At 38.5% G+C, this 24,357-nt stretch overlaps 1 protein-coding gene across 1 annotated transcript in view; it reads left to right on the top strand.

Moving 5' to 3' along the window:
* The window catches only part of LOC124621999 (T-complex protein 1 subunit beta), a 46,513-nt gene extending 27,413 nt beyond the window's left edge, over positions 1 to 19,100 (top strand). The window contains exons 6-9 of the mRNA XM_047147546.1: positions 9,225 to 9,399; positions 16,749 to 16,926; positions 17,062 to 17,265; positions 18,688 to 19,100. Coding sequence (XP_047003502.1) covers positions 9,225 to 9,399; positions 16,749 to 16,926; positions 17,062 to 17,265; positions 18,688 to 18,860 — 730 coding nt within the window. The 3' untranslated portion in view covers positions 18,861 to 19,100. The remainder of the gene's footprint in view (positions 1 to 9,224; positions 9,400 to 16,748; positions 16,927 to 17,061; positions 17,266 to 18,687) is intronic.
* Positions 19,101 to 24,357: the final 5,257 nt, after the last annotated feature.

Here is a 24,357-nt window from a genome sequence, read left to right as displayed (position 1 = left end):
AGCAAGTTGAGTTTATGGCCTTGGCTTGATAATTGAAGTACTTGGGACACTGGCTGGTAGTTGTGACCCTCACTAAGTACGTGCTCAGCAAATGCGGAGTCAGAACTCTGCGACCTCCAGCTGCGTTCATGCTCAGCCAGCCTAGTTGCTATGTCTCTGCCTGACTGGCCAATGTAAAATTTGTCACAATCAGGATAGGTGGATTTGTGTACCCCACTATTGGCTAGTAACTGGATCTTATCTTTGCTATTAAAAATACACTGGGCTGTCGTGCTCTTAACATAGTAGGAAAGCCCGTATACTTGCAGGCTTTCAGTGCTTTGGCTACAATCTGTGATACCACACCTAGATATGGTAGTGTGCACCATTTCTTGCAGACACAGGATGGGGAAGCAAGTGGGGCATAGAGGAGGGGTATAATTTTCCGTTTTTGTTTCCTGTGCAAGATGTGGTCAGTAATAACTGTGGACTGTAGCCATTGGTTGTGGCAATACATTTTATTGCACCTAACTGTGCTTCAAAATCATCTCTGGACACGGGGATAGATATGAGACAGTGCACCATTGAGTGGAAAGCTGTATGTTTGTGAGCTATGGGATGTTGTGAGCAAGCAGGTATTACTGTGTTTTTAGTTGTAGTGTTTCTACTTTGTAACATTGTTACTTCTTTGCTGACAGTACTGAGTAAATGTCTGAAGATGGCCTTGCAAGCCAAAAACCGGTTAACATAATAAAGTAACATTGTGGAACAAAAGCAAACTGGTGCTTTTCATTTATTGTTGGTTGTACGTTGTGAGGTGGAAACATTCCTGTGAAACATTGTATTCTGGAACTAGCACCAGTACAAGCAATCACACATTTGAGCACTCTACATCGGAACCTAGAGTCTCATGCAGTGAAAGAGAGAGTGCAGTTTGAGATCTAAAGAAATATAAATCCCCTGTCTAGACAGTTTATCTGGGGAGATGATCAAAGAAATGGGTAAGGAATGTGTTGATGTATTGCATTCGTTGTGTAGAATAAGGGAATCTGAGGAGTGGCCAGAAGATCGGTGGGAGTCCGTCTTCAACCCCCTAATTGAGAAAGTGTCAATCAGGAACCACTTTAGCTACTGAACTGTTTACCTCATATCCCATGCAAGCAAAATTTTGAACTAGTGTTTGAAACTGTATTTTCAGTCTCACATAAGAACAGGACAAGAAGGTGTTTTGAGGGCCGGCCGGAGTGGCCATGCGGTTCTAGGCGCTACAGTCTGGAACCGAGCGACCGATACGGTCGCAGGTTCGAATCCTGCCTCGGGCATGGATGTGTGTGATGTCCTTAGGTTAGTTAGGTTTAATTAGTTCTAAGCTCTAGGCGACTGATGACCTCAGAAGTTAAGTCGCATAGTGCTCAGAGCCATTTGAACCATTTTGTTGTTGAGGAAAAGGAACTTGTGAACAGATTCCCAACATAACAAATAACTGATAAATCACAAGAGTTCCTGTTTTCATCTACTTCGTTGACTACAGGAAAGTGTTTAACTATTTTGTCTGGGAAAAGTTGTGGCAGGGCTGACAGAGTTCAGTGTCCCACCACACTTGACTGCTGTGATCAGAAGTCTGTACAATCATTGCCTTCCAGCTGTGAAGACGAAGTGCTGGCAAGTCTGGTTGCTTCAGTGTATCAAAAAGTGGCAGGCAGGGTTCTTCTGTCCCCCAACTGTACAAAATCTATGTGGAACATGTCATTAGGAGTGCTCTTGATGGTTGGATTAAAGGCATCCTAATAGGTGATAAACTATTAATGACCTAGCAGATTGCTCATGACACTGTGCTTGTTGCTAGCCGTGAAGACAAACTTACTGAACTATTAACAAAAGTAAAGGATGTAAGTGTATCACGTGGATTAGACATCAGTCTCAACAAGTCCAAACTCACGATAGTTGATAGAAGAGCACAGGTTCAACTCACTGGTCTGTTAAAGGAACTGGAAGTCATGCGTTCTTTCATATATGAGGGCTATTCAGGAAGTAGGGCACGTTTTGGCATTTAAAAAATGTAAGTACAAGAAATACATTTTATTATATAGTTCTGAAAGAAGGACTGACATACTACTTTTCTACATAGTCACCAAACACATTGAGGCACTTATCATAGCGGTGGACAAGATTTGAAATACCTTTGTCATAAAATTCTGCTGCCTGAGACGTCAGCCAGTGAGTCACGCCCACCTGGAGTTCCGCATCGTCATCAAAGTGCTGCATTGCAAGCCAGTTCTTCATCTTGAGAAACAAGTGGAAGTCGCTTGGTGCAAGATCGGGGCTGTAGGGCGGATGAAGGAAAATTTCCATTTGAATGAATTAAGGAGTTCTTTAGTGCGGTTTGTCATCCAAGGTCGGCCATTGTTGCACCAAAACGAAATTTTCTACATCAGCTTTCCTCGGCATTTTGTTTTGAACTGCTCTTCTAAGGCTGTGCAAAGTTTGACAGTACTGGACAGAATTTATGGTTGTTCCACGTTCAAGAAAATCAATAAGAAGCACACCTTGTCTATCCCAAAACACTGTCACCATCAACTTCTTTGCTGACAAGGTTTGCAAACATTTTCTTGTTTTTTGGGGGGATCTTCTGTGCCCCCACTCCATGGACTTTAATTTTGTCTCACAATTGACGTGTTTCACCCAAGTCTTGTCACTGGTAATGATTCGATCCACTAATGAATCATCATGTTTGTGGTAGGCCTCCAGAAATGTCAATGTTGCCCCAATTTGCTATTCTTTATGGTGCTCTGTAAGCATTTTTGGCGCCCATCGTGCACAAAATTTGTGGTAGCCCAGCTATTGAGTGACAATTTCAAACAACAAAGTCCGTGAAACTTGTGGAAAAGGAAGCAAAAGCTCCGTTATTGTGAAGCAACGGTTTTCACAAATAGTTTCATCAACTTTAACGACAAGATCGTCAGTCACAGTGCTCGGGCGTCCGCTCTCCTTTTCATCATGAACATTTTTCGATAATTTTTAAGCCGGATGCACCATTTGCAGACAGAACATTCACTCTTTATGTTGTGTCCATGCACTTCGCACATTTCACAATAAATTTCTATGGGTTTTAGGTTTTTTGCCACAAAAACCGTATCACAGACCGCCACAAAAACTGTGTCATAGACCGCACCTTACAACTGGCGGGATTTTCGATTGCAGCGCACATTTCAAATTTGAATATTGAAAAAACCAGACACGCAGAGACGATCCCACTGTCATGGATGGATGCCGACTGAGCTGCCGAGTATGCACATACCAAAATGTACGCAATTGGTGCAGGTCTAGCGGCGTCAGACAGAAACGTCCCCTGCTTTCTGAATAGCCCTCGTATCTTGGGTCAGACATCAGCAACATGGCAGGCTGTGAAGATGAGAAGACTATGGATCATGCTAAGGTGAATGGTTAAGAAACAGATTAGCAAAATGTGGCTGAACAAAGCAATAACAAACACCACAAAGGTGTTGTTGAAACATTCGTGTTTTCCATCTTTTATGGTTACGAAATATGAACTCTTAAGATGAGAGGCGAGCAGTGTATTGATGAAATTGAGCTTTGGTGCTGGCCAGGATACTGTGCTTAAAATGGACCAAAAGATGTGTCCATTATTAACTCAGTATTTCCAGGCACCTTTCTTCTCATGTCAGCCAGATAATTCTCCAGTTTGACCATATTGTGAGAAGAGACAGAGAAAATTTAGGAAAATAATTATGGAAGGGAAGAACAGTGAGCAGGTGGATAGATCAGATCAAAATCACTGATCTACTCCTTCAGCAGGCTCTACGAGAAGCTGGTAACCTTCCGGGATGAAGACACTTGATACATGGGGTCACTCTGCTCAGCAATGCACAAGATGACTTATGATGATCGTGTGCTGATGGTTACACTTTACACCATGACATCATCCTCTTAGCCTGTCACAAAGTTGAGACGCTGGTTTGATGTTTGGAAAGAGCATGTTCCAAACCCACATCCTGTCACCCAGATTTTAAGTTTCCTGTGTCCCTGAGCGATTTAATGTGAATGATGAGACAGTACATTTGAAAGTACCGTGCTAGATCTGTATGGCAGGAGTGGGGTAGGTGTGAAAGAGTTGATCTATTTGCAGAATTGGATATTATTCCTTGTAGTAGCCAGGGACACAGTGCTGACAAATATTTTTTAAGGTGGAGGATACTCTCCAAATTTGTGTGTAGCATTGGCGTCTCATGGAAATTACTAAAAATATTCAATTAGAGGCACAAAAACAAATAGTGTTGACTGCTTTGTATTTGGTTATATTTTACCCTTTGTAGTGTCGGCTGTTAGAATAGATCCGCTGTTATTCCTTGCCTGTTATAGGAAGCATCTAAAAGATGTTATATCTAGTCAAGATTTTACATTGATGACACAGTTTTTATTAGTACATCTTTCTGTTTTGCTCAGTTCACTACATTTCACTCCACCATTTTGATTTGATTACATATGGTTCCCATGAAGGATTTTTCACTTGCCATTGTTGAAGGTTCATATCGTATCCTGCTAATAATGGTTTTATGATTGTACATGAAATCCAATGCAGTAGCCAATCCATTGTGGAGAAGGCGTCATATAGCCCCACAGGTGTAGCCTCTGGATAACACAGGGATTACTCTGCAGATACCTGAGCTGTAACTTCCTGTACATTAAGGAGTAGGTGCCTGTCTAATCTGGGGCATCAGAGCTCAAGGCAACAGCTACTGTGCCTAGTAGACTTTACTGTGGCGGGGAGGTGCCCATGGTGAGTGTTCTAATCAGATGAGTGACATCATGACGGAGATGCCTCATCCTGCTCTCGCATCACTGAAGAGGACACCTATTAAAGTGCCCCACTCACAGAATGAAACAGACCAGCAGTAAACCATCAGTTAGTGGCTGACAGATCCACAGTTTGTAGGTTGTAGAAAAGAATGGTCCTCTCCTGTCTTAGAAGTCAAGACAGGAAAATCATAACAGAAACTGAAACCTCACAGAAACCAGAATAAAAATTGAAATTTTAGCCAAATTGTGCTGCTCCAGTCAGTCCAGCCCCCATCCCCCATGAGGTTGAGTCTGAGTACTGGTGGTCCCATTTTTGCCTTCTCTGCTTTCTCAGATACCAAATTGATGTTCCTCCAGTGGAAACGGAATGGATCTTATCACTGCCTGGCTGAACTACAATTTATGGCCACTTTGCAGTTGGTGTGACCCTTAAAGAGACATAGTTCTCAAAAGCCCAACTGCCTGCCATTAAAAATTACTTATGCTCCTGTACAAATCGCGTTAACACCAAAAGAACATTTGGAGCAGTCAGTACGCTCACACGCTCTTACACTACCAGTGAATCGGTGCCACTAACCACCATGTCAGAAGCTGTAGTTGTTTACTTATACCAGCCAGTTAGGGTAACAGAATGTGTGTCTACTTCCAGATATATCTTTACTAATACAATGTGTATATGCCCTGGGAAAACTGGGAAAAACCCAGGAATTTTTTAGAATTCTGTTCATTGTTTGTTTTCAGGTAAATCTTTGTAACTTTGACTGGTATGAACTGATACTCTAACAAAGAATTTTACTTTAGCACAATGCTGCAGCAGTAGTACATAAATGAGAGAATAACACCAAAACAGAACTTCAGTTGCAAAGAAAGTGTGCCATTTACAACAACAAAATACACTGCACACATTAGTGTCTGCTTACAGCAAAAAGTGTCACAGGCTTTAATACGAAGACTATGCAATACTTCTTATTAATAAACTACTTTCAATGAGCAAGACATCACAGCTATTTACGTATCTAAAGGGTCCCATGCCCAAGCAATGGATCACAGCAATCTGTCGCATGGGCGAATGATTGTTTCATAGATCGCTTGTGTGTGAGCAAATTACAGTGACCGGTCACCAATAGCTGTTTGTGTGGAAATCCCAAATAATATGAACCCAGACAATTTGATCGCTAACACACGCTATTCGTGCACGCAAAATGGCTGCTTGGCTGGTTAAGAGTGGTGTGAGGCAGTATGACAGTAACTTGTTTCTCTAGTTATTAAGCATGGTTGCACAGTTTTGTTTCATTTCACATTGCCGAGTTGAGTGAGAAATTTACATTAGAATTCATGGTTATGTAAGGACAACGAACTACCTAGAGAAGTGAAGTGGAAGCCAGAGTTGCAAAACAAAATATACCCATAGATTGTGCAGTGATTAGCATTTTGAAGCTTGTGCTGTAGAAGAATTGATGGAAAGTTCATATTCTTGCTACAGTGGGCTCCCTCTTATGGTTTTGAATTATTTATGAAATAATTATGCTCTGTGTTAAAGTTTTTAACTTCAAACTGAATGATGTTCGTGCCTCTTGTAGTATTAAGAGGACATTTTTATTTAAATCTTCAGGGCAAATCTACGAAGGGGGATCCAAAAAGAACCAGAATTTCTGTTGTCACGTATTTTTATTGAACTTTACGTTCACAATACCTTAGTCCCTTTCAAAGTATTGTCCATGTGCATTAAAGCACTTGTGCCAGTGCTTTTGCCACTGCTGAAAACAGTTCTGGAACTCTTGAGACAGGATACTGTTCAAAGCAGTTAATATGCTTTCTTTGATGTCATCCATGTCACTGAATCACTTTGCTTTCAGAGTTTGCTTCACCTGTGGAAACAAAAAAAGTTAGACAGAGCCAGATCAGGTGAGTAGGGTGGCTGAGACACAAGCACCATGTTGTTTTTTGCCATGAGGTATTGGACCATCAGAGCTGTGTAGGCTGGAGCATTGTTGTGTTGGAGCAACCAGTTCCCATTTCTCCCCAGTTCTGGCCATTTTTCATCACGCACTCATTACCTTCATAACACACCCAGATAAAAATGTTGCTTCACTGTTTGTCCTGGAGGAATGGACTCCCTGTGGACAATGCCTTTGATATCAGAAAACAAATCAACATTCCTTTCACATTGGATCACACTTGATGTGCATTCTTGGGTCATGGTGGTGATTTAGTTTTCCACTTGCTTTGCCTGTGGAATGTACCTATAGCACAAACTCTCACCCCCATTCACTATTCTTTTAAGAAAATTTCACTGCGTTTCACTCTTCAAGTCATGGCAAATATTCACATAATTTTCTCTTTGGTTTTGGTCGTCTGTGAGCAAGTGAGGAACAAATTTTGCAGACACCTTTCTCATGTGCATATCTTCGGTTGAAATTTGCTGGACCGTGCTCCATGACACTCTTGTTTCCTCAAAAATTAAGGTCCTCAACAATCTTCATCAATTGCATGTTTGTGCCAATGTTTTTGTCATTTATTGCTGTTGAGGGACAGGGGCCTCACATGTTTTCAATTGACATGCTGGATTTGAAATACGAAAACCACTGTCAGACATGCAATTTCCTCAAAGCATCATCATTAAAGGCGTGCCACAGAATACCAGTAGCCTTGGCTGCAGATTTTCCTAACAGAAAACAAAATTTCAAATAGTCGCTTTATTCCTTCTTGATGACCACATCATTAATCGCCAAAGGGTTGAAATACTAACACGATCAACAGAGCACCACAAACAAACCACTTAACTACGACTGACGCCTGTTTACCGAGTGGCATGGGAGACCCCAAACTAACACCACCTAGCGGCACAACGCGTAACTGCAAAGCATGTGTGTGTGACTCTTAGATTCCAGTTATTTTTGAGTCCCTCCTTATATTATACAGTTGTACTCAATTACCTTTTGTTCATGTAATCTAATTGTTCTACATACAATCTATAACAAGAGTTACGGTAATAAGTATTGCTGCTATTGACATCTCTATACACACTGGAACAATCTGCACAACCCATTTGTCATCAATAAAAAATGTAACATATTGTGTTAAGTAACCTGCAGTTCCCAGGAAAAGCATTTCAAAACAAGTTTAATAAATTATAATTATCCTTTATTTTAAATTTGTTTTGCAAGTATTCCTGGGGATACAAAAATCAGCTGCAACTGCTGCTAAACAGTTCATTTTCTGTAGCAGAATTTCCTGACACAATGGTGTTCATTATACTGATCGAAATTACTTGACAAATTGCTCGTGCTTGGTGTGTCAAGGCGAGTGACCAGTTAAAAGTGATACCGCAGTTGATGGATCACTGCCATCCGTCACTAGTGTGTGGGCTCTTAACAGATAGCAGGAAAATATTGCGAATGGTAGTTTGAGAAGCATTGCTTTCAAAGTTTCAAAGTAAATTTCCTTTTACACAAGATAAATTATGTTGCATGTGAGAATGTGTGATGAATTTCTTAATTTCACGGATCATTTGACTCTCATTCAAAACTTAACACTTAACTAAGCATCCAGCTAGAAAAATTTCGGACCCAGAAGACCAGCTATTTCTACTATTATTTAAAATTTTAATGGCACTTTTTTTTTGTGTTTGGTATAACTTAAGGGATAATACACGCTAAAAAAGATCAACACTGTAAGTGAAAGCTTAGCTTTTGTTATAGCTATACCATGTGTGTATTAATTTAAACCAACTTTTCCTATTTGCATGTTTGTGTTACTTGACGGTGATGTTGTTATTTGCTGACTACATTATGTGTCATCTGCTCTGAATGTCTGTTGTCATTGTCTGGCTAGATCACCTGACATCAGATGTGAATGACTGACAAGATCACATTGCAACCTTGATTTCAGTGCTTCGGAAGCTACCATGCTGTACTTGATGGAATTCACATTTCGACTTTCATGATACAAAAAATATGCAATTTACATGTTTCCATGCATTAAAGATCTTTCCAAAGCATGTTATTTTTTGCTGTGGTTTGTTTCCTAAAGTGCCAGGAAGTTTTATGCTGGTGTATAAAACCTTTACTATTCAAAGGATTGATAAGTTTCACAGCTCTGGGGGGAAATATATTTTTAATTAACACAGAATAAAATGTATTTTTAACTGTGAAATTTGGGAATTTTTTTTCTTATTTGCGTATATAACCTGTAATAAAATGTGACATAGTCGTGCAGGAGGCAGGCGGCCATTACTATAATAATCAGCAGTTCTGCATTCAGGCTGACATGCCAATGATTTAATACAGCAGTTGATACTCTTCAAATTACTTACAGTTGTAGTGTTGAGAATACCGCTGGTTTTGGTGAGATACTGAGTGTCTTCTATATGTGTGCATTGAAGCAGTGTAGAACAAGTTACTCAGATATTCTACATTTTGTTACAGGCAGCTCATCTATAACTACCCAGAACAGCTCTTTGCAGATGCTGGGGTTATGGCTATAGAACATGCAGATTTCGATGGCATTGAACGGCTAGCACTTGTAACTGGAGGTGAAATTGTTTCCACTTTTGACAACCCAGAACTAGTGAAACTGGGACATTGTGATGTTATTGAGCAGGTATGTAGAATTTAGGTGAGAAGTTTTTCTGTTCCATTTAGTGTTCTGTAGTAAATTCATTGTTGTGATCACAAGTTCATTTTCATATCTTTGATGGAGTCTCTTTATGCTGGACTGAGTGAAGTGGCACGATGGTAAGACACTGGACTCACATTCAATTGGATGGTGATCAGATTCAACAGGTGCCTCCTCCTCCTCCTCCCCACCACCACCACCACCACCACCACCACCACCACCACCACCACCACCACTTACCTAAATTTTCCTTCACTAGCATTATACACATCTCACTCAACTTCCATTTAGGGTATGGCAGTCAGGATGTTATAACAAGACAGTTCTGGAATGCCACATTTTTGGGAACATCTGTGATTCTACTCCATTTTTCTTCAGGAGCAATGTCGTCCTGAACAGCAACTGATGTGCCACAACTAACCTTTGGGAGACAGTTTAACACAGTTGATTGTGTTGCACAATTCCAGGCAGCAACAACCATATGCATAGTCTGCAGGATGTTGACTCTCATCACTTCTTTCCTCTCAGGGAATGTAATTTTGTCTTTAACAGTGTGTATTATGCCCAGTTACTGATGCTGATTTTTGCTGTTCGGTGGAAGGAACACATCATTTACATTGACGAAATAAATCTTGGGTGAAGAGCGTGGTATGGGTGTGCATAGGACACAATATTTTGGCAATCGACCATGTTGCCATCATCAGCGCACCTGATGATGGCAATGTGGTCGATTGCTGAAATATTGTGTTCTATGCACACTCATACCAAGCTGTTCTCACGAGATTTATTTTGTCATAAAATATGCCTGGAGAAATTGAAGAATCACATCATTTACATTCATCAGTAAATAATGAGCACTATTTTCATGTCTGCTGCACCCATCATGGCACCTAAATACCTGAGTACCTGAGAAATCTTGTAAAGATTTACAATGCCATCCAGGCATTGCTGTTATACTCATAGATACAAGATAGTTTTTCTACATTGTAAAAAAATATCTGGGAGATTTAAAATCCCTTTAATGAGTGAAGGCAACTTGACTTCCATCACTGTTGAAACACTGTAACGTAGTCATTCTTTCTTTACTTTTATCTCCATGCCAGTTTTCTCTCGGAACAGAATATGTTTTTGCAGGAAGTAAATTGCAAAAGATGCCAGTTTCATCTGCATTAAAAAATGTGTCTGGGCTCATAAGCCTAACCATTCTAACCAGCCATTGAATTCCCTGAAATTTTCAACTATGATCTTGAGGGAGATTTCCTGAGCCTTCTCTTGCATTATGTTTTCACTTACATGAATGCTACCTCTTCCCTTTCCTTGAAACCATTTTAAAAGAATAGTTTCCACATCACTGAACACTGACATGTGAATGTTCTTCCCTTTGCATTTAATGTGGGATTTCCTTAAAAGCAGGTTCATTAACTTGAGGTTGTGCTGTATGTTCAGGTGTTTTATGTAGTCCATTTCTCATGCAGTACATGCCATGTTACTTGGTACTTGGATTTGTGAAGGAGTAGCTCATAGAGCATTCTGTTGTGAGCACTGTTCGCACACTAGGGCAGTGGTGAACTTTTCATTTGCATAGATTTCACAGCATTACACACAGTCTGATGGACTACTCACATTAAAAGTAATAATAATAATAATAATAATAATAATAAGAGTGTTTCCTTGTTTTTGAGAATGCTGCCCAATGGAGGTGGTGTTGACTAGTAGTTCTTCACCATGTTTGAAAGTTTTATGTCATTATGCCACAAAAGTATAACTGATAAATTCGACAATAACGACAGCCATCATGTCACAGCTGACACTTCGTAACTCAGTGAGAGTGACGCCTATCATGTGACCAGGGTTGCATGGTAGGCAGGACGAAATAATTTCAGGTTCATTAAATGCTTTTTCCTGTATTGCCACATGGGAATGAGATCTGATAGTGTCAACTGAAAGAATAGTTGGCCGTATACTGCCATCACACAGTGAAAAAGACCTGTTTGAAACTGATAGAAATTGGAAACTCATTTGGACACATTACGAATTGCATAAAGACTGGATATTAATTTGCAGAAAGTTTTAATGTTTATACCCTAAAAGCGGACTACCTTTTACAGTGGGGGTTGTTAAAAGTAGGCAGGAATAACATTGTTTGTATGGAAATTTCACCGGGACTGGCGGAAATATTTATTTAATGTGGGATTTCCTTAAAAGCAGGTTCATTAACTTGAGGTTGTGCTGTATGTTCAGGTGTTTTATGTAGTCCATTTCTCATGCAGTACATGCCATGTTACTTGGTACTTGGATTTGTGAAGGAGTAGCTCATAGAGCATTCTGTTGTGAGCACTGTTCGCACACTAGGGCAGTGGTGAACTTTTCATTTGCATAGATTTCACAGCATTACACACAGTCTGATGGACTACTCACATTAAAAGTAATAATAATAATAATAATAATAATAATAATAATAATAAACCCCGTGGAGGCCCGGGAAAAGAATAGGCCTCCGGTATGTTCTGCCAGTCGTAAAAGGCGACGAAAAGAACAAACCACTAATAGGGCTAACCCCCCGTTTAGTGTGATTAGTTGGTTCAGGACAGAACTAAAGAAGCCTCGGACAAGCGCTGTCATGGTCGGGGACGACGCTTGAACCCTATGCCCGCCCACAATGGTAACGAAAGTGCTAGCCAACTGGAAAATGATTTAAATCCAAATAGAGGTGTTTTGCAGGATATGCTTCCTGCAACCACCCTAGAAGGAAAACAAAGACAGAGGATGAGATGGTCAGATGAAGTTAATCGACACCTCGTGTTCTGTTTTTACCAAGCAACAAACCTAGAAACCAACACAACTGGATACAGATCACAGGTATACACAACATTTATTACCAGATACCCAGAATTAAAATTTTTAACAGAACAACGACTAGCTGATCAGATCCGTGTAATAATCAAAAATAACAGGATACCCCAGTCAGAATTAGAAAACATCAAACAACAAGTACAACAAATACTGGAACAAAATAATGTGCAATCAGAAGAAGAAGAAAATACAGTAATGGACTCAAACATCCCAGAGCAAACAAACAAAGAACAACACGCATCAATTAAACAATCAGAGCAAAACGAAATCTCAAGGCAGCCACCAGAACAAGCACAAATAGAACACGAAGTGACACACATGCTAGATATAGAAGAAAAATTTCAGCTGACATATATAGAATACAAAGACACAAATACAGACATTAGACCATTCTTGCATAGTCCGCCAAATAACCCACAAGTCGAAACAACAATAAAAACTATCAACACAATCATACAAAACAAAATAAATGAAAACACAACTATGGACGAGTTACAATTACTGGTTTATATAGGAGCACTCACTACACTAAATATACACACTAGGCAGAGATCAGAACCAACCAACACACAGAAGAAACCCACAAAACCAACATGGCAACACAGAATAGAAAAACTGAAGACATCGGACAGCTAACACAATTTATAAGAAATGAGATGTCAGAAAAAAAACGAAAAAGGTTAGGTAAAATCTCACAAGAAGAAGCGATAGAGCAATTAGATGAAAAGAAGCAGAAATTACAAGCGTTGGCCAAACGACTTAGAAGATACAAAAAAAGTGAAAATAGAAGGAAACAAAACCAAACATTCACCACAAACCAAAAGAAATTTTACCAGACAATAGATAACACACACATTAAAATAGACAATTCACCAAACATAACAGACATGGAACACTTCTAGAGGAACATATGGTCAAACCCGGTACAACATAACAGGCATGCACGGTGGATACAAGCAGAAACAGACACATACAAGATGATACCACAAATGCCTGAAGTGATAATTTTGCAACATGAAGTCACTCAAGCAATTAATTCTACTCACAATTGGAAAGCCCCTGGAAAAGATAAAATAGCAAATTTCTGGCTAAAGAAGTTCACCTCAACATATTCACATCTAACTAAATTATTTAACAGTTACATTGCAGACCCATACACATTCCCTGATACACTTACACACGGAATAACTTATCTGAAACCTAAAGATCAAGCAGACACAGCAAACCCAGCTAAATATCGCCCCATAACATTCCTACCAACAATATACAAAATATTAACTTCAGTCATTACACAGAAATTAATGACACATACAACACAGAACAAAATTATAAATGAAGAACAAAAAGGCTGTTGCAAAGGAGCGCGAGAATGTAAAGAGCAACTGATAATAGATGCAGAGGTGACATATCAAGCTAAAACTAAACAAAGGTCGCTGCACTACGCATACCTTGATTACCAAAAAGCTTTTGATAGTGTACCCCACTCATGGTTACTACAAATATTGGAAATATACAAAGTAGATCCTAAATTGATACAGTTCCTAAACATAGTAATGAAAAATTGGAAAACCACACTTAATACCCAAACAAATTCAAATAATATCACATCACAGCCAATACAGATTAAGCGTGGAATATACCAAGGAGACTCATTAAGTCCTTTCTGGTTCTGCCTTGCTCTGAACCCACTATCCAACATGCTAAATAATACAAATTATGGATACAATATTACTGGAACATACCCACACAAAATCACACATTTGCTATACATGGATGATCTAAAACTACTGGCAGCAACAAATCAACAACTCAACCAATTACTAAAGATAACAGAAATATTCAGCAATGATATAAATATGGCTTTTGGAACAGACAAATGTAAGAAAAATAGCATTGTCAAGGGAAAACACACTAAACAAGAAGATTACATATTGGATAACCACAGCAACTGCATAGAAGCGATGCAAAAACAGATGCCTATAAATATCTAGGATACAGACAAAAAATAGGAATAGATAATACAAATATTAAAGAAGAACTAAGAGAAAAATATAGACAAAGACTAACAAAAATACTGAATACAGAATTGACAGCAAGAAACAAGACAAAAGCTATAAATACTTAGGCTATACCAATACTGACCTACTCATTTGGAGCAGTAAAATGGAGTAACACAGACCTGGAAGCACTCAATACACTTACACGATCACAATGCCACAAATATAGAATACATCACATACATTCAGCAACAGAAAGATTCACATTAAGCAGAAAGGAAGGAGGAAGGGGATTTATCGATATAAAAAACCTACATTACGGACAGGTAGACAATTTAAGAAAATTCTTTCTAGAACGAGCAGAAACTAGCAAAAGTACACAAAGCAATCACTCATATAAATACATCGGCTACACCACTGCAATTTCATAACCACTTCTACAACCCTTTGGATCACATAACATCAACAGATACGAAGAAAGTAAATTGGAAAAAGAAAACACTACAGGGCAAGCACCCGTATCATCTAACACAGCCACACATCGATCAAGATGCATCCAACACGTGGCTAAGAAAAGGCAATATATACAGTGAGACGGAAGGATTCATGATTGCAATACAGGATCAAACAATAAACACCAGATATTACAGCAAGCATATTATTAAAGATCCCAATACCACAACAGATAAATGCAGACTTTGCAAAGAACAAATAGAAACAGTAGATCACATCATAATTGGATGTACAATACTAGCAAATACAGAATACCCCAGAAGACATGACAATGTAGCAAAAATAATGCATCAACAGCTTGCCTTACAACATAAACTTATAAAACAACATGTTCCCACATACAGGTATGCACCACAAAATGTACTGGAGAACGATGAATACAAATTATACTGGAACAGAACCATTATAACAGATAAAACAACACCACATAACAAACCTGAAATCATACTCACCAATAAAAAGAAGAAATTAACACAACTAATCGAAATATCCATACCCAATACAACAAATATACAAAAGAAAACAGGAGAAAAAATTGAAAAATACATCCAACTGGCTGAGGAAGTCAAGGACATGTGGCATCAGGATAAAGTTGACATTATACCAATTATACTATCAACTACAGGAGTCATACCACACAATATCCACCAGTACATCAATACAATACAGCTACATCCAAACTTATATATACAACTACAGAAATCTGTAACTATTGATACATGTTCAATTACCTGAAAGTTCCTAACTGCAATATAACACATACCATACAGTTAAAAGGAAGTGACGCTTGATCAAGGTCCTCGTCACTTTCCATTTTTAACCAGACTTAACGTCTGAGAAAGTAAAGAAATAATAATAATAATAATAATAACTGCTGAAAAGCGTCTATATGAGCTCGAATTTCTCTGATTTTACTGCTGTGGTCATGGAGGAAATAATAATTATGTTGTTTGATTCTTCTTAGAATGTGCGTCTTCTGAATATCGATAGAATATTGCAATGAGATTCACAGTACCTCTTTTGCAGTGTCTGCCACTGCTATTGGTTGAACATCTTGTGCTTGTCAAACGAACCCTTAAGGAAATACACAGATTCAGATTGGAGCTCCTCCACCTCTTGTATTAAACATTTCTGGTAGGTATCCCAGACTGACGAGATGTACTCAAAAATTGGCAGTAGAACAGTTCCTGTGGGCGTATTACATTCAACTAGATTTCTAATGAATCTTAGCTTGCATCTGCCTTTCCTACAACAAGGTGGAGCATAGGAAACATGTTTTTCATTATATTATTATTATTATTATATTATTGTTAATTATTATTATAAAATTTAAAAAGAATGCAAACATATTGCACAAGAGTGGAAGGCAACTGAGGTGGCTGTTCTTTCAGAACAGAGAAATATTTTGTGAATAGGGTGAGACAAGTCTTCATAAAGAGCACATTATCCTGGTTGTGGTCTACCAGGTAAAAGGCAAGAGAGCAGGAAATGCCTGAAGAAGTTAATGTTACATCAGACATGTCTTTCATCGAAGTTTCTCATTTACAAGCAGCCCTATTATTTTCTTTTTTACTAGACCAGTGTAACAAATTTAATATTTCAGTAAAGAATTTGTGCTCATGTTGTGTAATAAATGCCCAGCGAATGCTAAAAAGTAAAAACACTTATACTAGAGGAGCATTATTCTCATGCAAAACTTCTGTAATAAGGAACTGATTGCCATTTTAGTACAGACAGAATTAGTAGTATGAATTAGTAAGAATATTTTCTGCGTGGGTACTCATGTCGTTCTCATTAATTTCTAAAGAAACACTTCAGAGAAACTCTATGACTAACAGTTACATTATAAACTGTCAGAGGCTGATTACTATTTTATGGTGGAGATTTCTAACAGCAACTATGATTCTGTATTTTTAATATTTTTAGCTAATTAGCTAAAATCTAAGCGAAAATGTTTTGCTCTTACAATAGGTCATGATTGGTGAAGACACACTGCTGCACTTTGGAGGTGTTGCTCTGGGTGAAGCATGCAGCATTGTGATCCGTGGAGCGACTCAGCAAATCCTTGATGAAGCTGACAGATCTCTTCACGATGCATTGTGTGTACTTGCAGCAACAGTCAAAGAATCTCGCACGGTCTATGGGGGAGGTAAACAATGACATTTGGCTATATTGGTTTTAAGCCATTTTGTTTTAGTGATTCATGGAAACTATATTATTGTTGAGTATCAAACATTATATTGTGCATAATTGACATAATATTCTTTTATTTGTGTTTGGGTAGGTTGCAGTGAAATGCTTATGGCTGGTGAAGTGATGACAGCTGCTTCAAAAACACCTGGCAAAGAGGCTGTGGCAATGGAGGCATTTGCCCGTGCACTACAGACTTTGCCTACTGCAATAGCTGATAATGCAGGCTATGATTCGGCGCAGTTGATTTCAGAGCTGAGGGCTGCACACAGCCAGGGATCTCATACAATGGGTCTTGGTGAGTAAAAGAGGGTGGTGGGGAGGGGGGAGATATTTCCATGTTTAGTTGGGCACAAGACGGCTCATCTTATTATAAAGTGATACACATACTCAGCCCACAGAGGGACCAAATTATTCAAATTTAATCCACTTTAGTTCACTCCTTTTTATTTTTGGATCAACTCCGTAACCATGCACACATTTTAGGTAGGGCTTGAGCTGTTCCTTTCAGTTTTATGGCAGCTGTTGATTGGTTAGTGTTAATTGTTTTAAGAGAAAGGAGACTGGTGAGCAGATGTGTAGTTTTTTAAGACTGGCAGTTCATTAATGCTTTGAGGAAATGCTTCTTTTTCTTGTTCAGAGATTGAACAGGTCACTGTACCAGTTTTAAATTTTTGTAAGAAATAACTCCAGTCACAAGAATCCTATTACAGTAGGGAAATAATTGGAGGAAGATGGTATTTGCAGTCTCTTTGGGCCTGTCTGATTGCATCATTGTTAATGGATATCTCTCTGTCAAAGTGGAGCAGGTAACATACTACGTATCAAAATATGGAAAGTAGCTGTCAATACAATATGGCCCAGTGTCCAATGCCTGACAAATGCTGGACAGAAATGGGTCATGTAATTATCAGTACATTGTTTAATGACAGTATTATGAAAAAGGTAGATTGCTACACGCCATATAGCAGAGATGTCGAGTCACAGACAGGCATAACAAATAGGGTGCTGATGCCAACCAGAGACAGTGGTCATGCGTGTGAGAGCTGCATTTGCCTGTGTGTGTGTGTGTGTGTGTGTGTGTGTGTGTGTGTGTGTGCACGCGCTTCAGTAGAAGGCCTTCTGACCAAAAGCTTATGTGTTCAGTAGTCTTTTTGTTGTGCCTGTCTGTGACTCAACATCTCTGCTATATTGTGAGTAGAAATCTATCCTTTTCATAATATTGTCATTATTCCATCCTGGATTTTCCATTGTTCAGTATTGTCAAAATACTTAACTAGAAATGAAATTTTCTAGTTCTCAAGTGTGTCCTCACCATTTATGGACTGGAGTGCTTACCAACATACTGGTTTTTTTTTTTTCCTCACCTCATCCTTTTAACAGGCCCTTTCATCTACCCTTCCTTCCCACAAAGAAATGAAGTAATAGTTTCAGAATCTAGGATAATTTCTTTTACTTCCATTTTTGCTTGTGAGCAGTACTAAGACTTTTACCTCCTGTAAGAAAGTCCCGGCCAAGTATCCCGTCTTGTAAGTGTATAATTATCTCAGTAGAATTTTCCTTTAGATCTAATAAAGCTCCTTTTAACCACTATATTTGCTGTGAACATCAGCATTTCTTTTAAAAACAATCATAGATTGTGAACTTAACACCTGATGTTTAGATAATTTGCATAGTAAAAGCTAAGTACATCTTTTAAAGAATGAATTTCTTTTCACAGATATGGAAAATGGAAGAATTGGTTGCATGAAAGCTCTGGGTATTACAGAATCTTTTGTTGTGAAGCGTCAAGTTGTTCTTTCTGCAGCTGAGGCTGCAGAGATGATTCTTAGAGTGGACAATATCATAAAAGCTGCACCCCGCAAACGTGTCCAGGACCGTGGTCGTTGTTAACATTTTGTTAATTTAAGTATTTTTTTCCTTTTTTCCATTGCATTTCAGAGAAGAAAGCTTTTCAACAGTTTTTAACATATTTATACCACCCTCTAAAAATATTAATTACTCTTGCTGAGTGGCTACTGAACTACAGTCAGTTTAAAAGACTTATCATATAATTGCTTTTGTAAGTAACTAAGTGTTTAATTTTTGTTACACTGTTATGATTAAGTTCTAATAAACAAATGTGATCAACTATTATGATGTCAGTATTTCTAGAACTGCTACGATTTTTTGAATAACACCTAGAGTAAATTTTTAAGCAAAATTGTCATTCAGGTACTAATTGTAATAATGTATAAGTGAAAGTTCTGATTATCTTCGATTTAATATTCATGATATCAACATCCAGTCTAAAGAATATGCATTTAGAAAATTTCACCTTCATCTAGTATTGAACACGTTTAATTTGCATTTGACATGTTGAGTAGAGTGTTTGTCTGAGAGTGCAGCAGCACAAGAATAACATCCTCACTAATAAAGTGAAAAGTTAAAAAATGTACATTTTAATTTACACAGCAATTAAATAACTTAACACAAACACCTAAGCTTTTGTCACATGGGATGAAGCAGCTAACTTGGAGATCCACACAGATGGAAAATCCAGCATTATGAGAAACAGTGCCATTTGTGCACGAGAGGAGTGGTTATCAAAATTTTGCTCTATGCACTCTCCAGTGACAACTGTCCACCTTATTTGGCTCACAAACCACACAGTTTGTTCATGAAAATGTATGCGCATAAAATTATTGCATTTGCTCTGTTAAAATGCTTATTTCCTCCCTTATCCATATGCTAGTCGTATATTCTTATTGTGGTATGTATAAATAAAAACTTAGATATCCGTGAACATGTAATAGGACAAAAAGTAAAGGTAAATTTCCAGACTTCTGGCATAAGAAGTTACCCTCGTTCCGCCAACGGCCTTGTCAAAGAGTGCAGAAGATGGGGCACAGGTTCAGGGCACTGCCTTGCTCTTATGGTGGGAAACTGTCCCTAAAAGATGGAAGAACCAGCAGTGATCACTAGCATGAGAATGGAGAAGGCAGTGGAAAACACTGCATTAGAGACATTTTGTGTTCCACTGGACATATGGCGTGTAGTTGAAAAAATGTCTTGATGCTCTCCATTGGCAAAAGATTCCAGATTAGTCCTCTGTTCAGATCTTTAGGAACGGAGTGCCAAGAGGGAGGTGACCATGAGAAGGAGATCGAGTAACCAATGAAAGAGTAACATTCTGAGAGTCGGGACATGGAACGTCAGAAGTTTGAACATGGTAGGGAAGATAGAAAATCTGAAAAGGGAAATGCAAAGACTCAGTTTAGATGCAGTGGGGGTTACTGAAGAGAAATGGAAGGAAAACAGATTTCTAGTTGGATGGATGTCGCGAATATCAACAGCTACAGAAAATGGTATAACGGCTGTAGGATTTGTTGTGAACAGGAAGAAAGAGTAGAGTGTGAGCTACTGTGGACAGTTCAGTGATAGGGTTGTTCTCATCAGATTTGACAGCAAACTGACACTGACGACAATAGTTTAGCTCTGTGCCATTGTCCCAAGCAGAAGCTGAAGAAAAAGAGTAAGTATGTGAGGATAGTGAACAGATAATTCAATGCATAAAGGAAGATGAAAATCTGATGCCCATGGGGGCTTGGAATGCAGTTGTAGGAGGAGGAGTAGAGGAAAGATTGAAGGGAGAATATGGGCTTGGTAGTAGGAATGAGATAGGAGAAAGACCAATTGAGTTCTGCAATAAATTTTGGATGGCAACAGCGAACACTGCTCAGGAATCACAAGAGCAGGTGATACACTTGTAAAAGGTATGGGAAGATTTCAGATATTGGATTGTAAGGTATGCCCAGGAACAGTTATAGACATGAATCACAAGTTAGTAATGCTGAAGAAAAGGCTGAATCTTAAGAGACATACCAAGAAGAGTCATTGTGCAGAGAATTGTGCTGTGGAAGCACTAAGGGATGATGAGATACGCTTAAAGTTCTCTTAGGCTATAGGTACTGCGATAACAAATAGCTCAGTAGGTAGTTCAGTTTAAGAGAAATGGAAATGGACATCTGAAAAAAGAGAAAACACAGAAGTTGGAAAGAGAAATGGTACTAGGAAGGTAACTGCAAAGAAAGCATAGAAAACAGAAGAAATACTTCAGATGGTCAACAAAAGGAGGAAGTATAAAAATGTTCAGGGGAATTCAGGAATATAGAAATGCAAGGAACTTGGGAATGTCATAAATAGGATGTGTAGGGAAGCTAAGGTGAAATGGCTACATGAAAAATGTGAAGAAATAGGAACGGAAATGATTGTTGGAAGGACTCACTTGACGTACAGGAAAGTCGAAACAACCTTTGGTGGAATTAAAAGCAAGGTCGGTAATATTAAGGATGCATAAGAGAGAGCGAATAGGTGGAAGGATTACGAGACTTGTCTGATGACATGAAAAAGAAACGGGAATCGGAATGGAAGAGATAGTGGATTCAGTATTAGAATCACAATTTAAAATAGCTTCAGAGGACTTAAGATCATATAAGGCAGAAGGGACAGATAACATTCCATTGGAATTTTTAAAATCATTGATGGAAGTGGCAATGAAACATATTTTCACGTTAGGTGTGTAAATGTATGAGACTTTCAATATACTCACAAACTTTTGGAAAAATGTCGTCCACATTGTTCCAAAGACTGAAAGAGCTTACAAGTGCAAGAATTATTACACAGTCATGCATCCAAATTGCTGACAAGAATAAATTCAGAAGAATGGAAAAGAAAATTGAGGATTTGTTAGGTGGCAAAGGTAAAGGCACCAAAGAGGCAGTTCTGACATTGCGTTTGATAAATGAAGTGAGACTAAAGAAAAATCAAGACACATTCAATAGATTTTTCGACCTGAAAAGAGAGTTTGACAGAGTAAAATGGTGCAAATTTCCGAAAAAAAATACAGGTTAATTATAGGGAAAGATGAGTAATGTACAATATGTACACGAACCAAGAGATGACAATAAGACTGGAAGACCAAGAATGAAGTGCTTGGATTAAAAAGGATATAAGACAGGGCAGTATTTTTGCCTACTGTTCAATTTATACATCGAAAAAGCAATGGCAGAAATAAAAGGTTCAAAGGTGGGATTAAAATTCAAGGTGAAAGGATATCAGTGAAAAGATTTGCTGATGACATTGCTATCCCCAATGAAAGTGAAGAAGAATTACAGGATCTGTTGAATGGAATGAACAGTGTAATGAGTACAGAGTATGGATTGAGAGAAATTGTAGGAAGACAAAAGTAATGACAAGTAGCAGAAAGGAGAACAGTGAGAAACTTAACATGAAAATTGGCGGTCATGAGTGGATGAAGTTAAGGAATCCTGTTACCTAGACGGCAAAATAACCCATGACAGATGAACCAAAGTGGACAAAAAGGAGACTAACAATGGCCAAAAGGGCATTCCTCCCCAAGAGAAGTGTACTGATATCAAACATAGGCCTGAATGTGAGAGAGAAATTTCTGAGAAAGGACGTTTGGAGCACAGAATTATATGATAGTAAAACATGGACTGTGGGGAACCTGGAACAGAAGAGAATCAAACCATTTGACATGTGATGCTACAGAAGAATGTTGAAAATTAGGTGGACTGTGAGGTAAGGAATGAGGAGGCTGTTTGCCAAATCAGTGAGGAAAGACTACAGTGTAACCCCGCTTTTACGTTCCTGGAATTAACGTTTTCCTGCTGTTTACGACATTTTTTATTGATCCCGTGAAATTTCCTATACCCACTATGTTAATTTGCACATGATTTTGCGTCAGCATATTTATAATTTTCCCACGATTTATGCATTACGAAAAAATGTTTGTGGAGAAAATATGATGCTGGCATGAAGTTGGCTGTCCAGCAGTGTTTACAAATATTGCATGGTTAAGTTTCTTGACACCAGGGCACTCTCCTCAATGAATTTGAACCAGTAAATGAGTAAAAGTTGTAACAATTCGTGTCGTATTTCCCACCGCTGCCAAGCTCCACTTGGCATGGTGGCTGATGGGAGGAACTAGGTTCATTCGAATGAAGATATCATGACCAATCGCAACCATTTCCAAACTGTCTCTGTTGCGCAAATGCAATTTCGTGATTGTTGTGATCATAGTTACACCTTTGTCGAACCTTATGGGTGTGTTTCAGCATATGGCCACGTGGAGTGCTAGTTGACACAGTCATTCACTTTGCGTTGCTCAGTTGTTTTTATTGTAAACACAGTGCCAGTTACATATTGTATTCATGCTGAGCAAAGCGCGTTTCGAGAATTTATTCTCGTTGTTAAGTGCAGTATTTACATATGTATTTTTTGTGATGTTACACAAACAATGTGAGTGATAGTTTGTGTGTGTGTGTATCATTTTCTACATAACTGATGAGGCACAGTACCTGATAACCTCAAAAAGACGACTACAGTCCAAGAGACGCAGAATAACACATATTCAAACGCCATACAAAATACTTATTTAGATTTTTACACTTGACAACGACAAAAAAATCTTCGAAACGTGTCATTGTAAGCGTGAAAAAATATGTAACTAGAGCAGTATTTCATTATTTAAATAATGAATGACAGCTGCAGGCTTTCAAAAACACTGATTATGACATGAAATCGAGTCGACGTTCGCACTTCCCAGACAGTTATCAGCTCCACTTACATCAGCGGTTTTTATTAGATAACAACCTTCATTGGATAGTAAAAAAGTCCCTGACAAGTCTTTTGATGCCTGTTATGTACATATATCATACATAAAGTGCAAAGGGGTTTCCTTTACGTATCTTTTACAGCTTAAAACTTATTTCCCACATTTTAAATTTTCCCACGGTTTACACCATTTTTTTGAAGTCCCTTGAAATGTGTAGAAGCAGAGTTTCACTGTATATGGAAAACAATGACAAGAAGGGGCACGATGACAAGACATGACCTCAGGGAATAACTTCGATTGTACTAAAGGGAGCTGTAGAGAATAAAAACTGTAAAGGAAGACAGAGATTGGAATACATCCAGGAAATAATTGAGGACATATAGGTTGCAGTTGCTGCGTTGAGATGAAAAGGTTGGCACAGGAGGAATTCATGGTGGGCGGCATCAAACCAGTCGGAAGACTGATGACTTAAAAAAAAAAAGGACATCAAGTAATAAAAGTTTTCCAAATTGAACAAACTCGCACCTGACAGCGTGTCCACTTACATTTACACAACATCAAATAGTAAAGAAATTATCTATCTTGATTTCATAAGAATGTCACACAACCTTTTAGAAAAGCCAAAGGTGGAAAATAAAATAAAAAAAGAGAAAAAAAACTGGATACAGCACAATGTGATCCCTCTACCAGTGTACCCTCTGTTCCATAACTTGGTGCATCTAGTAACTAAGCTGTTCAGATCTGCTACCAGCAAACTAGTCTTTTATGGAC

This window comes from Schistocerca americana, chromosome 7, assembly GCF_021461395.2.
Source record: "Schistocerca americana isolate TAMUIC-IGC-003095 chromosome 7, iqSchAmer2.1, whole genome shotgun sequence".
Classification (NCBI taxonomy): Eukaryota; Metazoa; Arthropoda; class Insecta; order Orthoptera; family Acrididae; genus Schistocerca; species Schistocerca americana.
This window is presented reverse-complemented; position numbering and strand designations above follow the sequence as displayed.